We start from the raw sequence: 18,095 nt of genomic DNA on the forward strand, positions 1-18,095 counted from the left end.
GTTAGTCACAAAAAGAAGACCTGGGAGTTTCTGCTGTTTTTAGCTAGCACAGAAGTGTTGACATTCCTTAAAGTTTAGAAGCTAAACAGAAATACAGAGTCAGTTTTTAAAACCTCAGCACATATTAAAGTGGAAAAACGTCACTGAGGCAGTTCTTAATTATATCACTTTTCTTGCAGATACTGAAGAATTTCGCATTTTTCTTCCATTCCTCTTCAAAAGTTACATGTGTCTGCCACTTTTTCTCTATGTTTCTGAGCCTCATTGTGGGGATTGGGGGGGCATGGATTTGTGAGGAAGGTACAAAACACTTGGATATTTTAGGGCCAATTTATAGGTGGCGGCTTCATTCTGGGGTGCATATTTTGTTGCAAGGAAGATATGAAACCCTTGAATGCATTAGTGGTGCCAGAATCAAATAGGAGCCAGCAGCATATTGACTTAGGAAATTTCAAATTACCATTATCTGTTGTATAATATTTTTATTTCTTTCATTAAATATTTCCCAAGTATGGTTTTTTTTTTTTGCTCTCAGCATTGGCTAATGGCGGCGATCTTGACTTTTCTACTTTAAGGCCCTAAGAAGTGCTAGTAGAGAAGTCTATAAGATATGCTTTGGTATTAATGTCATTGCACAGGTTAAAATTGTCTCCTCCATTTAACAGCTTGTTTATAAGGTAAAATCAAATGACCTATTGGAGAGAATGGCTTTGTGTTCAGTAGGCACTCATGGGCCAACAGTTTGGCAACAGCTTGTGGATGAAGCTAAAGAAAGTTTATGTAAAATCCAGGTATGTTGTTCATACCATGTATTTAGTATATTTTAACCCAGTGACATGCATTTAAAGTGTGTCTCATACATTCTAAGGTGTATCTTCTATAAAACAGGATGACCAGTTTGTGGTGGATTACTGCTTAAAGGCTCAGTGGCCAACCTTCGAGACAACTCAAGAAATGCTGAATTATGCCAAAGTCAGAGTAAGCTTTTCTACGTCTTCTTTTGCTCCTTAGTTGTATGTACCTCTCTAAACAGTATTAGGTTATTAACTTCAATTCTTTTTCCATAGAACTAAGAACAATTAATGTTGATTGAGGATTAAAGGATTAAAAGTTTTCTTTAATGCTTAATTCAAAAAACGAAAAAGAAAGGAGAATATTGCAGGGTTCTTCTTTAGGACACATGCCACTAACTCTGTATATTTCTTTCTCAATCATCCTAGCTTTTGAAGAAAGAAGATAAAATACCTACTACCTTTTCAAATGGCTTAACAGAGGTAGGTCGTAAATGGAACGGCATTTGATTTGCTGTTAATATTTTTTACAAATTAAGATTTGGCTTATATTCTTACTGACTTATCTTTTAAGTTTACACACATATCAAAAAAGGAGAACTTATTTTCAAATGTCTGACATGGCTTCATAAGTTATTATAAGTTTATCTAATGTTTGTTTTCAGTTGAGAAAAACTAGTGCTTACAAACATTGATTTTCCTCTTTGTGGTTTATTACTGACCAGAAGGATCAGTAATATTTTGTGAAATAATAGCAACAACAACATTTGTTTAACAATTTGTATAACACATCTTCCTACTACTTATATTTATTATTTTCAACAAAACAGTTGACTGAGCCTGGCTCAGTTTTTGCCATAAAGATGTGTCACTAATAATATTTTTAGAATGGGACAGCTAAGTGGTTCAGTGGATTGAGAGCTAAGTGCAGAGATGGGTTCCAATTTGGCCTCAGACACTTCCCAGCTGTGTGACCCTGGGCAAGTCACTTAACTTCCATTCCCTAGCCCTTACCATTCTTCTGCCTTGGAATCAATATGCAATGTTGATTCTAAGACAGAAGGTTAAGGGTTTAAAAAAAAATAATATTCCTAGGAAATGCTAGAAATATTTCGTTGTGTTGAAATGACACTCTAATTAGTGGGCTTAGAAATATTTTTATTATATCATTTTCTAAGTAATGTTACTTATAATTATTTAATTTCACTAGCATCTAGATTCAAAATATGCAAATATATGTGTGTGTACATGAGTACATATTCACTCATGTGAATTTCATATATGCTTTAGTGATCTGTGCTTTTATCACAGTGAATACTCTTTCCATAAACTAAAAAATCAGCTCACTCTTGGACTAAGTAGCTGGCTTTTAAGAATTGTTGTAGCCAAGAGATTAAAAGATTCATTACCTTGATGTCCATTCTAGTGATGAGTTTCTCTGAGTTTAGCTGAGATGATTCTGGCACAAAATGTATTTGTTACTTCATTGTACCCACATCTGAAGTCTTTCCAGCTTAGTAGAAACTTGACCAAAGTAAATTTTGTTTCATCAACATAGTGAGAACCTGACCTCACCTCTGTATCCCAAAGAGGAATAAAAAATAGACTTCTTGGGTAGATTTCGTGTGTGTGTGTGTGTGTGTGTGTGTGTGAGTGTGTGAGTGTGTGAGTGTGAGACTGCGTTACTTCTGAAACACTGTATACCTTTTCAATAGCTGTGTTCAAATTTTTAATATTATATGGGAACAATGTATATTGTCTTATTTCCACTACAGGTATTAAAAGCCCGTGCAAAGTTGGCTACTTTTTATGGAGCATTTGGACCAGAAAAATTCAGGTTTATATTTTTACCAGTTTTTAAATTTTAAGTTATGCATTGAATATATGGGATATCATTATAGATGAATCTTTTATTTACTAGGAAAAGGGAACAGAATTTGCTTTTTGATGGTTCGAGGATATAGAAATTTTTATATCCTGCTAAATAGTCCAACTGAATGCCTCATGAAGAAATTATTTTTTTCAAAAAGTTCTTTTTTGATAGCCTTGGTTTGAATCCTTTATTATTCCTCACATTTCCCCCATATTTTTACCCCTGAACCCCCTCTCTTTGTTCAGTTTTCTTCAGTCTTTCTCCTGTATTTGTTTTTCTGCTCTATTACATGCTATTGTTCAATAATGTCTGACTCTTTGTGACCCCATAGACTTGTCCATGGGATTTTCTTGGCAAAGTATATTGGAGTGGTTTGCCGTTTCTTTCTCTAGTGCATCCCCGTTTTACAAATAAGGAATTGAGGCAATTAAGAGTTGTGATTTTCCCAGGTCATACTTTTAGTAAGGGTCTGAGGCTGGATTTATATATATATATATATGTACTACCTAGCTCTCTTCCTGTATCACATGTGTAATTTGTGTTTCAGGGTAATGTTAGCCCTAAAAGGCTCAATCCTCAATCTGTCAATTATCACTTTTTTTCTTTTTGATATGCCAGTGGAAACAGTTGGATTGAATTTTTGAAAAATGAAGATATTCTTAAGGATATCTATCTTCAGCTAAAAGAGGGAAACCTTTTTTGTGCTCAGTTTCTTTGGCTTCGCCATCGGGTAAGAGATTTTAGATTTTTATTTGTATGTTTTGATAGCTTGTGGAAAAACAATTAAATGAACACTGGAGACTAGCCTAGCAGGAATGACATGTGGAATTTCAATTCCTTATCCCTTGAAGCAGGCGATATTTAATGCCAGCCCCCTTAAAAATATAAAATTGGGTTCATTGGTCACAAAATAACTTTGAAGGAACTGTGTGACTCCATTATAATTGTTGAATATTCAATTCATTACTCTGAATTTTTCTCATTTGACCCAAATGTTCTTTATTACATATATCTATATGGAAGGAGACAGTTCAAGCACAAGTATTGTTTTAGATCTGTGATGCAGCACCTTCCCAAGTGAGACCAAAATTGAATTTTTCTTTTATGTGTACAAAAATAAATCAAATGAAGGTTATACCAAGTTAGGAGATTAAAGTAGAGTCAGTGAGACTCAGTGGGATGGACTATACAGAGGAAATCCTATGTAAGGATTGATCTGATCTGATAATTATATCAAGATGAACAAGTATTTTCCATTGAGCTCCTTAGAGGCAGCCAAATTTCCTTTGGGAAACAATTTCCTATAGTCCTTGAAGATAGCATTCTATAGCCCACCCATATACCTTTGTAGTCATATCTAGCTTTCTAGATGCTTTAACAGAATAAAACAAGCCTAGAATGCTGATTCCACCTGTGTTATTAAGCACATTTTGATTTGTAGATCATAGCAACTTTCCGAAAACATAGACAATTAGATGAAAACATTTAATGTAACATGTTTAAATTTACATTGGTTGTGAGAAGACCCCAAATCTGACACTACTTTGGTCCTTGAGGGGTCTGCATTGCTTCTCTCATATTGGATAAATAGTTGCCCTCTGAAGTCACGTATTCAAACCCCTCAAATATTGAAGTTTTCTGTTGATAGAAAACTCAACTCTTTCTCTAAATTGGGATTATATTACATGTGTTCAGAACCCATGTACATTTTACTGCTAACCTCAGTAACAACTATAATCACTTACCTATCAATGCTCTTAGTTTATAATGTCCTTTTCTCATAGGAAATGTTAAGAATATTTAGTACTTTGGTGGCTTCAGTGAGGGTTCTTCCTCTCTTGGGCTAAATGGCCAGTTAGCTCATTGTATAAATTTTCATCCATGCTGAAGAAATTGAAGCCATATATAGGCATATGAAAAAATGCTCTAACTTATTGCTGATTAGAGAAGTGCAAATCAAAATAGTTCTCACAAAACGTCATCTCACACACATCAGATTGGCTAAAATGACAATGTTGGAGGAGATGTGGAAAAATGGGGACAGTCCTGCCAAAAATGGAGCTATGAATTAATCCAACTGTTTTGGAAAGCAATTTGACATTATACCCAAATAGTTATAAAACTATGTATGCCCTTTGACCCAGCAATACCTTTGCGGGGTCTGCTTCTCTAGGAGATTAGGGGAAAAGGAAAACAACTTATATGTTCCAAAATACTTATAGCAGCCTCCTGTGGTAGCAAAGGACCAGAAATTGAGGGGATGCCCATAATTTGGGGAATGGCTCAACAAATTGTCTGTGATTGTGATAGAATACTATTGCACCATGGGCCACCAGTGGATGGAGAGCCAGGCCTAGAGAAGGGACATCCTGGGTTCAAATCTGGCCTCAGATACATCCTAGCTGTGTAACCCTAAGCAAGTCACTTAACCCCCATTGTCTGGCCCTGACCACTCTTCTGCTTTAGAACTAATACACAGTATTGATTCTAAGATGGAAGGTGAGGGTTTAAAAAAAAATGAACAGGTTAATTTTTTAAAAAACTAATGGGAAAATGAACATCTTGAGTAGAACCAAGAGAACAGCACACACAGCTACAGATTTAATACTTGAAGAATAATTTGTGAATGTTACCGCCAGAGAGTCTACCAAAAGGTGGAAACATGAAAGACATTATTTGTACAAACATGTAAGTCTCTTGGATGATGCCTTCTGTGATGTTGGTTGGGGAAACGACTGGGTCACATATATATAAATTCTATTAATTAAAAAACATTTATTTTGACTTTCACATCCTCCCATAAATCTTCCATAGAACTTCCACTCAGCATGTCAGAATCCTTCCTGTGGGCCTCATTACCTTCTGGGGCTACTGGTGTAGCTCTCTGCCTATTCCACCACTGGTCTTGCTTTTGGTACATGGCCAACCCTCCTCTGCTTCTAGTCATAAAAGATGATTTTTGCCATCTGAATGTGCAGACAAGTCAGCTTTTTTTTGGTCCCTGTTTTATAAATAAGGAAACCTAAGTATACAAAGTTCCCTGACGTGCCTATAGACTAGAGTCAGTGAGATCAGAACCGGAATAGGCACGACAGAAGTTCCTGTATTTGTCTGTCATCTTTCATTTTTTCTGTTGTCAGTAGAATGTTGTACAGTTCATCATTATGTCAATGACAAAAAATATTTGCTATGAAAAGCCCGATCATGTGGTGTTCATCACCATAAGATTTTTATGAACTTTAGTCTCAAAACCTAAAAAAACTCAATCTTTTTCCTTCTTTGTGAGCATAATGGTTACCTGGTAGGAAATGTGTTGATCTCACAATTCACCGACAATCATGGGGAACAAACAGAAGGGACTTGGTAGTGCCTTGATATTATTTTCCAGTAAAATTTTTTTAATTGTATTTTTTCCCCTGATTACATGTAGAAACAATTTTTAACATTTGTTTTCTGACATTTTGTGATGCAGATTCTCTCTCCCCCCTCCCTGAGATGGTAAGTAATTTGATAGAGGTTCTTCTTCCACATTTTACTTTCCCCATGAGTTTTTTTCTTGTATATATGATATAATGAATAAAGAAATATGTATTGTATGACAGAACATGTATAACAACCTCTATCAAATTGCTTTGAATAATATGGACTCCATCCATTCTTTTTTTTTTTTTAAACCCTTACCTTCCTTCTTGGAATCATTCCTGGGCATTGGCTCCAAGGCAGAAGAGTGGTAAGGGCTAGGCAATGGGGGTCAAGTGACTTGCCCAGGGTCACACAGCTGGGAAGTGTCTGAGGCCAGATTTGAGCCTAGGACCTCCCGTCTCTGGGCCTGACTCAATCCACTGAGCCACCTAGCTCTCCCTTCCATCAATTCTTTCTCTTGAAGTAGATAGCATTTTTTATCATGAGTCCTTTGGAATTGTCTAGGTACCTGGTTGTTGTTTCCCTTGATTAGCCAGTACTGATGGATTGAGGCACTTTCCTGATGGCTCTGCTGCTCTTTTGTTGCTACGTTTCATTTTTGAATGTTCTTAGTTTGTAGAAATTCATAGGACAAATCCTTTTCTGTGTTTTTAGGCAGATTTTGAGAGCAGATTTAATGTGAACATGCTGGACAGTTTGCTGAGCTCAATTAGCACAAGTATCCCCATGCGAGCCCTTTGTCTTTGGCTTCAGAGTGATGTGATTCCATTTGTTAAAAGAATCTTACCAGAAGGACAGGTAAGTGGCATGCCTGCTCCCATGTTCCTTTGTTTTCCTTCCTTGGCTCTCTATTTGAAAAGTCAATTCTTTATTACAGCTGTTTATTCTTGTTTATTTGGAAATGGGCTTCTTTGGAGGTTTCAACTCCAGATTGATTACCTACTGTGTGCACACCGACAATCAGGTGTTTATTTTGGGAACCATCTTTTTTTCAGGGAATCCTTGCAAAGTGGTTAGAGCAAGCAGCAAGGAATCTTGAATTAACTGATAAGGTAATAAAAGTGTAATTCATGCTGAAAAAGACTTTTGTTTTATGTAATTCCTTCAGTGGTTTTATAAACTTCTTCTGGTGTCTGATACTGTTTCTAGGCAAACTGGCCGGAGAATGGACTTGAAGTGGCACAAGTGTTTTTTACATCTGAAAATCCAGATTCTTTAGGACTGATCTCTTCCTGTCACTGCATCTCACTGGTATGATGTTTCGATGATAAAATTATGTTCAGTCATGTGGAAGAAAACTGAGGATATCTGTGGGTATGTGGTGGGGAATTAGTATATCAGGAGTAGAACTGTCTTACGTTTTCACAGTTTTTCAGTCTTTTTATATCTGGTATGTATTTTCTTTTTAACTTGATGTTTCTAATATAGGAGATTAAGAGTATTTCATTAACTGACTTTCTGGCCCACTTGAAAGTTTTCAAAAGGATACTACAGAGTCCTCCACTGAAAGAAATTTCCAAATTTAAGGGAAACATTTAAGGGAAATGTAGTAGGTTGCTTATAAAAGTGAAATCCATTGTAGAACCAAAGTTAATACTGGTTTTCCAAGGCGCTATTAGTCCAGTTTCAGCCCTTGTTTGAATGATTAAGTCTTGTCAAAGTTTATCTCATCATTTTGAAGATCTTGGAGCTTTTATGCCTTAAAAAACAAAAATAAGTTTCCAAAAGTTCTCACTGAAGAAACCTTCAGTGGGCCTGTCGTTCTATGGAGAGCATCATTGTAAGGTGAAGTTTTATTCCCAGTACATCAGCCTCAGGGAGTGGAATTCTTGACCCTTTACTGATGTATTCTGAAAGGAGTTAAATGCCTTTCTCTTAAACATGACATTCTGAGCGTCTTGTAAGATGGTGTTTTGTACTTGGGGAGAATTTTTGTATTCTACCCTTTAAAAGGGGGGATTTGAAGGAAATAAGCTTTTATGTGGCACCTACTGTGTGCCAGGCACGGTCGAAGCATTTTTCACCAATATTATCTTATCTCCACAAGGTCATTGTAAGGTAGGACTATCCAGTATTAATACTACTGTTTTCTAGATGAGGAAATGAAGTCTCACTGAAGTTAAATGATTTGTCAGTGACTCTTTGTTGTTTTAGTATATATCTTTTGAATTGGAGACAGGATTTGAATGCAGGTCTCTTGTTTTCAAGACCAGCATTTTTTCCAGTATGCTCTATACTATGGTGTGACAGATAGATGGTTTTAAGTTCATGTTGAAGATTTTTAGAATCCTTGAAACTGTCAAATTTGAAAGCTGTCCTAATAAGTGGGAGGGCCTATAGTTAGCTTAGTTAAAAATATTTTGAAAAAAATAGAAACCTCATGCTATTGATTTTTAGCTTTTTTAGTTCCCTAAACTGATTCTCTTGAGCCTTGTCCTGCAAGATCAAATGAGATAATATATATAAAGTGCTCGGTAAACCTTAAAACATTGTTTAACCATGAGCTATCTTTTTTTTTAATCGTTTATCTTCCATCTTAGAATTAAGACTGTATATTAGTTCCAAGGCAGAAGAGCCGTAGGGGCGAGGCAATGGGGGTTAAATGACTTGCCCAGGATCACACAACTAGGAAGTGTCTGGGGCCAGATTTGAAACAAGGACCTCCCTTCTCTAGGCCTGGCTTTCATCCTATTTGAGTCACCTAACTGCATCTAATGAGCTTTCTAAATTGCTGTTGTTAATAATGATGATTATTTCCCTAGAGGAAGGGTCCTTTGATGTTATATTTGTTATATTTGAAGTTAAAAGGATTTGGGTTCAAATCCTGCCTTTGATATCTAACTTAGCTATGTGACATTTATATGTGTGATGTTATCCTCCATGTGCCTTAAGCAACTCTTTTATCTACCAAGTTATAAGCATGTGTGGGATCTTTTCCCCATGTTGACATAATCATGGATCTTTAATATGTTTATATAATTTTAGGTTAGAGTTATACTGAATCTTATAAAAACGTAAAGTATTTAACTTTATATATTTATTAATCTATTGGTTTATTTATTTTTAAGCCCTTACCTTCCACCTTAGAATCAATACTATGTATTGGTTCCAAGGCAGAAGAGTGGTAAGGATTAGACAATGGATGTTAAATGACTTGCCCAGGGTCACACAGCTAGGAAGTATCTGAGGGCAGATTTGAACCTAGGACTTCCTGTCTCCAGGCCTTGCTCTCAATCCACTGAGCTACCCAGCTGCCCCCTACTATTTACTTTTAAAATAACCTTTGGCACATGTAGACAACAATGACTATTTTAAAACACTACTAGAATAAAGAAATGAATAGAAAAGCATTTATGAGATACTTCTTAGATGCTGAACAGATAGGAGAAGGCAGTGTTTCTGATCTCCCACTTTAATTGTGGGAAATTATGCTACCTGTGAAGGAGTCATCAGCAGAGTGGATGACAAGAACAACTGTCCTTGCGAAGGTTGTTGATTGATGCGTAAGAGCCTTTGCTAATTCCGGTAATTTAGAAGATGTTTTCATTTTGATGATACTTTATTTCAGAAGGATTGTGAAAACACTGAAGAAATTTGCCATTTGAGGGAGCTGGTGAATAACTTGCAAGAACTGATCAAACTGTACAGGAAATACAACTGCAAATTAGCTCTGTCTGAATTTGAGAAGGTAAAATGTCAGATTCCAAGAACTGCTACCTTCAAAGCATTTTGTCCTGCTCAGAGCTTAGTACATCCTTGTCTTCCATCTTCTGGCTTTTAGGAGAACACAACTACTATTGTATTTCGAATGCTTGACAAAGTTTTGGCCCCAGAACTTATTCCTTCTATCTTAGAGAAATATGTCAAATTGTACATGAAGGAGTATAACCTGGAAGAGGAGCCACTTCTTTTGCTGTACATAAAGGTGAGCATATCCAGAGGCACCTGCCTGTCCAAGGTGTGTCTCTGTGCTTGGCAGTAAGCTGGATTGATGGACTCTTGAGAGAAGGCCCTGGCATCAGCTCTGGCATTTCTTCAGGCTTATACAGCTTTCCCACTGTGCTGTGTAAGCATAATGCAGACTGAATTGTCATTCTTTTCTCAAGGATTATGGGGCTTGCCTATTCAGCAGCCATCACTTATTGGTCGTAACCAGTTGGTTTTTCTCTCCTAATGTATTTCTCATTTTCAGGATATGTTGGAGAGATATAGTTGCAAGTCGGCATCACTCTTTGAAACTTCCTGGGAATCCAAAGCCATGGCAATCATAGGCTGTTTGTCTGATACAGATGTAAGTACTTGTGACTTGGGGGTTTGGGTGTGCTTTATTTTGATTTTTCTAAAAGTTTCTTTATTCATGCTACAAACACTTACTGATCACCTGTTATGTATACAAGATACTATTGGAAGTCCAGAGATATACAGACTGTGGTCTCTGCCTTCAAATAACTTTATAATTCAGTGTATGAGATGAGGCATGGATCAGTTGAGGAATGACTGAGAAAATTGTGGTAAATGATGGTGATGGAATGCTGTTATGCTATAAGAAATAATGAGCAGAATAATTTCAGAAAAACCTGGGAAGACTTACGCGAACTGATGTGGAGAATAGTGTACACAGTAACAGCAATATTGTACAATGATCTACTGTAAAAGACTTGGCTATTCTCAGCAATAGAGTGATCTAGGACAGATCTGAGGGACTTAGGACAAAGAATGCTATATTCCTCCAGAGAAAGAACTGTTGGAGTTGGAGTGCAAATCAAAGCACACTATTTTTCACTTTAGTTTGTTTGTATTTTTATTTTGAGACTTTGGTTTTATGAGTATTCTTGCAACAGTGACCAAAAGGTTTTGCATCGTCATACATTTCTAACCCAGATCAAATTGCTTACCATTTCTAGGAGCAGGGAGGGAAGGGAGAAAGATAATTTGGAGCTTATACTTTCAGAAAATACAAGTTGAAAATATTTATTATATGTAATTGGAAAAATTAAATATATATATGCATATATTTTTAAACCCTTACCTTCTGTCTTGGAGCCAAGTATTGGCTCCAAGGCAGAAGAGTGGTAAGGGCTAGGTAATGGGGGTTAAGTGACTTGCCCAGGGTCACACAGCTAGGAAGTGGCTGAGGTCAGATTTGAACCTAGGACCTCCCGTCTTTAGGCCTGGCTCTCAATCCACTGAGCCACCCAGCTGTCCCCTAATTAAATATTTTTTAAAGAAAGAGATGAGGCATATCGATACATAATTACAATAAAAGGCAGTATTAGATAAATGCCTTCAGAAAAATAACCGATAGAGAATTCCCAAGGAGGAATTCACTTCTGCTTGGAGTATGGGAAAACTTTAAGGCCAAAGCAACATTTAAATTGAACCTTCATGGATGGGTTGGATTTTGATAGCCAAAGTCAATGGAGTTGCATCCCAGGTACCAGCATGAACGAAGGCATAGGTGAAAGAAGATATGAGATAAATTTGGGCAACCTCAAACAGAGCAGATTGACTGAAGGGTCAGGTTTATAGAAGAACTTTTGGAAAATAGAAGAAGCTAATTTCTGGACAGGTAAATTAGGGACAGAAGTGTAGATCTTTTTAACAGTATAATGATACATAATTTCCAATATATGGAAAACATAATTTGAAAATGGTGACTTCTTTTAAAGAAAGAAGCCAGAATAGTTGTCCAAAACAAATATAGCAAAATAAATGCATACTTATAAAGGCCATGGCCATAGCTGCAAGAAAATGGACCCGCCTTCTTTCCAGACTGTGGCTTATGTATTTGTTGGTGTAATTCCCTAGCTTCCTGGGCTAGTCATAATCTGAAACTGTGCCTGTATGGTACCCTGACATGGAATGAATGGCCTTGTTTAGAAAACTTGACTAGAACAGTAAGACATAAATGAATGGTGGGATACAGTTGAGATTGGGAGGCACCACACTGCAATATGGGAATCCATTGTGATGGTAGCCTATCTATTCTTGTAGCTCATCTTCGACGCTGTGCTGCAGATCATGTATGGAGCTGTGGTGCCCTGGAGCACAGCTGTAGAGCAGCTGGTTAAAAAGCACTTGGAAATGGACCATCCCAAGTAAGAAATGATTTTGTTAGAGAAAATGTAAGCCATGCAATTAAATGGGCAATATTAACACTAATATACCAGACCTTTGGGAGAATGTGGACAAGAGTCACATAAGAAGGCAGGATTTGGTTGTGTGAACTGTCGAGATGGGGCTGGGGGAGTGATTCCTTCATCTCTGCACAGAGCCTGGCACAGCATAGAGAATCCAATGAAATCATATTTGTAAGTGCCAAGCACAGTATGCCAGGTGCATAGTAGGTGCTGTATGAATGCTATTTTAATTATTATTATTATTGCAGTATATAAGAAGATAAATTTCATAATACTAGGACACTTATTTTTTAGAGTGAAATTGTTGCAGGAAAGTTACAAGTTAATGGAAATGAAGAAGCTTCTACGAGGGTATGGAATAAGAGATACAAATCTTTTAAACAAGGAGATAATGGTAAGAAAGTTCAAGGGCTCACTCTCCTTTTGCCCCTTTCAACTTTTTCTATTCTTAACAGAAAATGTAATGAAATTTTCCTCCTCTAAACGAGTCATTTGATAATGTACTAGTTTGGAAGTTGGACTATGAGGATTTGAATTTTGTCTTTGTCTTGACCTCTGTGGTTACCTTGGGCACCTTTGGGCCTCGTTTTCTCATCTGTTAAATGAAGGAATTGAACTGGATGTCCTCTAAGGTTCCTCCAATAATCTATGCTCTTTGATTCCAATTTTAAAAAACAGATTCAGAATGATTTTTAAATAATTATTTTTTCTTGATAAAAAATTTCTAGCATGTTTTAGGAAAATACAGTAACCTTGTGAGGTTCTGGGCTCTTTCAGTAGTCTCTACCACAAAACAGTGTTTACCCCCAAAAATGGTATGATCATTTCATGTTTTATTTCAGAGAGTGATCAGATACATTCTTAAACAAGATGGCCCAACCTCTCTTGAGGATGCTTTAAAAGTAGCCCAAGCATATCTGTTGTCTAAAGATGAAATCTACAGCTTAAGAGTCATTGACTTGATGAGCAGGGAACAGGTATGGTGGTCTTTAAAACTGGTTAATTATACTCATGAATAAATGAGTCGTGGTTTGTAGTGAAGGAAAGCCGATTTTCTTGTGGCCATGGCCTTTACAAGTAGCTTCCTACTCTTTACTTCTGGTGGGCCAAAGGCACAAAAGATTTTTCTGATGTCCAACAGATCCAGGTCTTGTTTCATACTTTGCATGTTAGTGGGTTGCTGTTTTTGGTGATTCTTATAACAGAAACACAGCAAAAATTAAGTTTAATTTTAGCATATAGGAGATGGGATTCCAATTCTCTGGATAGCATTTGCTGCCCCTAGAATGGTTTTACACATCTTTTGTCTACACAAATTTGGCCTATTAATCTAATTTCTCTAAAAAGATACTTTTTCATTTTTAAGCAAATGAAAAGCAAAAGGCAAGGAGCAGAGGATGAATATTTGCATTGTAAATGATGTCCATTTTTGACCTTTAAATGTAATTTTCATAGGGTGAAGAATGCCTTTATCTCTTGAAATCCCTGCCTCCTGCTGAAGCTGAGAAAACTGCAGAGAGAGTGATTATATGGGCACGCTTAGTGTTACAGGAAGAGCCAGATGACTCCCAAGAGGTACCATTTACATTTGATGAAGCAGCTTGCAAATGGAAATCGGTCCATTCTAGGGAATATTTGGGGCTACATCCCCTAGAGTTAGTGACTCTCTAAGAGCCATCTTTTTTTATCTTCAGAGGTGGATTAATGTCAGTTTCTAGGCAAATGTGTTTGTTATAGGATAACTTCCCATTTTCCTATTCTGTTGGATTGAGTATAATCCCAAGGAGAAGAAAATCTGAAGGACCTGAGAGGTACTTTGGGCCCTCCTTCCCACTCTGTCCTGCTTATCCAATTAAAGGGGGACTTATATACCACCTGGGAATTATCTGATGACATCTGGTAGTTATAGTGAAAGACACTGCACTCAAAAACAGGAGTCCCTCAGATTTGAATCCTACAGAGGACAGTGTTACCAGAAGACAGTTATTTAACTTTTAGCCTCAGTTTCCTAATCCCTAAAATCAGCTACTCAGCATAGACACAAAACAGGTCCTACCCTTACATTCTCTTGTGGAAAACAACATCCACCCAACGTCCATCACTCTAGTTCAGACCCTCAATACCTCTCTTTTGGACTTTATCCAGCATGGTATAGTGAAAAGAGTTCTGAAGTCAAAGAACCTGAGTTAAAATCCTGCCTTTTATGATTTCCTATGTGATCTTAGATAAGTCACTTACCCTCTCTGGGCCTCAGTTTCCTCCACTGTTAAAGGGGCAGCATTAGAAGGCCTCTGAGGTTCCTCCCAGCTCTGAATCTATGATCTGATCACCCTACAGTTCACTGCTCCCCAAAGTATCTTCCACAAGGCTGCCAGTGATCTTCTGAAAATCAAGGACTGACCATACCATTTTCTCATCGAAGAAGCACTAAGATAAAGAACAGACTCCTCTGTTTGACACTAACTGCCCCTTAGACCAGAGCCATGCCCACCTTTCCAGGCTTATTAATGAGGTTACTCCTCTTCACACCCTGGATACTCCAAGCAACCTGGCTTTCTTCCTATTGCTGCTTGCAACAGTCCATCTCTCCTCTCCCAGCCTTTGCACAGGCCCTTCGCCAGGCTTTGAATGCACTTGCTCCTCACCTTTCAGCTCAGGAACCATCTCCCGCCCCTCCATAGAGCCCTTCCTCATCTATCCAACTGCTAGAGTCATCGTCTTCCCCCAACTGAACTTGTTTTCGGGATTACATACGAGAGATTCTGTGGGTAAAAATCTCATGAATGTGAAGTTTGTAGATGCCACCTATTCTAGCACTATAAGCCATAGAATCGTGTTGTGGCAGTGTACAGTTGATAGAGGACGAGGAAAGATCTCATGAGATCTGATTTTCTCCCTCTCTTCAGGGAAATGAATCTCTGAACCATCCAGGTAGGTGACTTTATTACCTTGGAAAAACCCCAAAGATGGACATTTGACAACTGCTGAAATAAGCCACTTCAGTGTCCAACTCCATTGATGGAAAGGAAGTGTGGTCTTATATATTACCCAAGTCACTTGTTTTTACCCTCACCTTCCGTCTTAGAATCAATACTAAGTATCTGATCCAGGGCAGAAGAGCAGTAAGGGCCAGGCGGTGGAGGTTAAATGACTTGCTCCAGGTCACATGGCGAGGAAGCCTCTGCACCCACATTTACACCCAGGACTTCCCATTTCTAGGCTCGACTATCCACTGAGCCACCTAGCAGACTTTCCATGGAGAAACAGTTCAGATCTCTCCCTCCCTCACCCCCTTCCTGAGGTAGTAAATAGTCTAGGTATATCAGTGCTTTCACGCAGTGCGTATTCCCATTTCCATATTCCCCGTGTTGTGACTGAAGATGCATATCACATGCAACAAAAAACTCATGAAGGAAATAAAGTGAACGATGGCATTCCGCAGTCTCTGAGCGTACTTGAGGTGAGACTTCGGTGGGCTTTACCTTAACTTCAGCTTACTGTAGCCCGTGATCTATCTGACTCCTTTCAGAGTGTTATTCTAAGGCCAAGCAGATCCTTTTTGTCTTCTGAGGATGTGTTCTTTTCTGAAGCATTAGCCCTAAATTCAGTTCACTAAGCATTTTTCTCTTCCTTCAAGGCTCCATTAATCTGTTGGCCTATGGACTCCCTCCGCTAATAGAGATTCTAACCCTCCAGTACCTTTGTAGACAGTGGGAGGCTGGTGTAAAGCAGCGTACACCTTTGTTGGCGCTGATCTTCTCCATGTGTAGCTGGGTCTGTCTTTCGGAGACAAAGTCCGTCACAACCCGTGCTCATTGGGAAGCCTTCCCTATGGTTGTCACAGGCTTTGAGAATTTAGTCTATCACTTCCATGTTGCAGTGAGAGTAGAACTTTATTAAAAGCATTTCATGTCAGGGCAGCTGGGGGGCTCAGTGGCTGAAGAGTCAGGCCTAAAGATGGGAAGTCCACGGTTCAAATCTGGCCTCAGACATTTCCTAGCTGTGTGACCCTGGGCAAGTCACTTCACCCTCATTGCTTAGCCCTTACCTTTCTATCTTAAGACAGAAAATAAGGATTAAAAAAAAAAGAAGGCATTACATGTCATTGTCAGTTATTACTGCTACCATCAGCAGCACTAGAAGGCTGGGGCTCAGAGGCCCACTTTTCCCACAGCACTCCCTGCTCCACCTGCCAAGAACTCGTTTCAAAAAACTATTAGAATATGGTGGATTCCTATGAACTCCTAGTCATCATTCCTCACCTGAGAATGTGGAAAAGGTGTATCTTAATTGATATTTATATTGTTTTCATAAGAATCCAAAAAATAAATAACCAAAGAGATCCAAACTAGAAGCTGAGGCTTATGAGGTTTATCAGATGCTTCACAGAAAGACAAGGGCAATAAGGTGGTGCAGTGAATAAGAATCAAGTTAAGAAGACCATCCTCCTGAGTACAAATCCATCTCAGACAGTTCCTAGTTGTGTGACCCTAGGCAAGTCTCTTCTCCCTGTTGGCCTCATTTTCCTCATTTGTACAATGAGTAGGAGATGGAAATGGTAAACCACTTCAGTATTTTGGCTAAGAAACCCCAAAAAGAGGTCATGAAAAGTCAGGCATGACTGAAATGGCAGAACAATAACAAACCACAAAGATGGAAAAGAAAGATTAAAAGGTTTTGCAGGCAGAAGTCATTTTGGTGATTCTTTTGAATGTGGATCCCAATTGTGGAGCCCACAGGGAACTTTTTGGTGGAAGGGTTCCATTTTCATTTAACTTAATTGACCCTTTGAGGGAATTTTTTGAAAGTCAGAGAACTTGTGCAAATAGGATCAGAAGTATGAGACCCTTTTCTCTGCCATGAATAGATTTGGGGATTGGACTTTTGTCCATGCACTACAAGACTGACTCCATTTTATTCACTGGTGGGCCAAGGAGGCCATATCTCATTCTCGTGTGTGTCATGTGGTAGAAGTGGGGTGGGCCACTTCCCAATCCATATCAACCCATCCTGCCAAGATAGTGACAGAAAACTTGCCATAAAGAGAGCTATGGAGGAAAGATTCAGAAAGAAGAGTGGAAGAAGGTATCCAGATGAAGCCCTTTATAGCAAACAGGAAGTAGCAGCTAGTGCCTTTGGATAACAAGTAATAATTCTCTGTAGGCATTTATGATGTTGTTATAGCAAAAATCATTGGGAAATTAACAGGAAGATTTGAAAATTGTAAAATAATTCTTTCAACATAACTGTACCTAACCTAAGGTATTTTTAAATGGCTCATTGTAGCTTTTATTTATCACAGTTTTTTCCTTAGTAACAGCTCTCTAAGACAAAAGCAATGGCTAGGTAAATGGGGTTAAATGACTTGCCCAGGATCATACTACTAGTTGCCAGATTTTTGAGTTTATTCTTGGGACTATATCAATAGGACCATTTTTTTTGTCTTAAAAATTATATATTCCTCTCTACGTTTTTCTTAAAATTAATCCAAGGTGGGGTAAAAATTCACTGGGTCACTTTCATTTCAGGGGAAGCTAGAGAGGATATCTATAGCAAGGACAACTGTAAATATTATAAAAGCACTACGTGACATTCAGAAAGGTAAGTGTTTCACTGTGATTCTTTTTTCTTTGTGTAGCATAGTGACGTAACTTTATTGGAAGCTGGGGCTCTGTATCACATGTGCCTTCTCAATGTTGCCCATCTGTTAAGGCTAACCGTCCTTTCTGCTGACCTCTCAGCTTCCTACTTACCTGGCATCCAGATAGAGCAGCCTAGGTACAAATTTCATCTTGCAATTCCCTCTCTATACTCTCATCCCTAATCATCAGGAATGCCTTTCATTTGCTAACCCCCCCTCCCCAGTGG

At 38.1% G+C, this 18,095-nt stretch overlaps 1 protein-coding gene across 5 annotated transcripts in view; it reads left to right on the forward strand.

Moving 5' to 3' along the window:
- Positions 1-18,095, forward strand: part of KNTC1 (kinetochore associated 1) — a 117,840-nt gene that overhangs the window by 32,041 nt on the left and 67,704 nt on the right. For 4 of the 5 annotated variants that reach the window (XM_007489896.3, XM_007489897.3, XM_056821835.1 and 1 more), the window contains 16 exons: positions 666-791; positions 889-978; positions 1,221-1,274; positions 2,567-2,628; positions 3,283-3,394; positions 6,742-6,885; positions 7,083-7,139; positions 7,237-7,338; positions 9,656-9,775; positions 9,869-10,012; positions 10,280-10,378; positions 12,082-12,185; positions 12,522-12,621; positions 13,070-13,204; positions 13,683-13,802; positions 17,756-17,828. In XM_007489896.3, the coding sequence (XP_007489958.2) occupies positions 666-791; positions 889-978; positions 1,221-1,274; positions 2,567-2,628; positions 3,283-3,394; positions 6,742-6,885; positions 7,083-7,139; positions 7,237-7,338; positions 9,656-9,775; positions 9,869-10,012; positions 10,280-10,378; positions 12,082-12,185; positions 12,522-12,621; positions 13,070-13,204; positions 13,683-13,802; positions 17,756-17,828 (1,642 nt within the window). The remainder of the gene's footprint in view (positions 1-665; positions 792-888; positions 979-1,220; positions 1,275-2,566; positions 2,629-3,282; positions 3,395-6,741; positions 6,886-7,082; positions 7,140-7,236; positions 7,339-9,655; positions 9,776-9,868; positions 10,013-10,279; positions 10,379-12,081; positions 12,186-12,521; positions 12,622-13,069; positions 13,205-13,682; positions 13,803-17,755; positions 17,829-18,095) is intronic. The other variant, XM_007489898.3, reaches the window with a different exon arrangement.

Source organism: Monodelphis domestica, chromosome 3 (assembly GCF_027887165.1).
Source record: "Monodelphis domestica isolate mMonDom1 chromosome 3, mMonDom1.pri, whole genome shotgun sequence".
NCBI lineage: Eukaryota > Metazoa > Chordata > Mammalia > Didelphimorphia > Didelphidae > Monodelphis > Monodelphis domestica.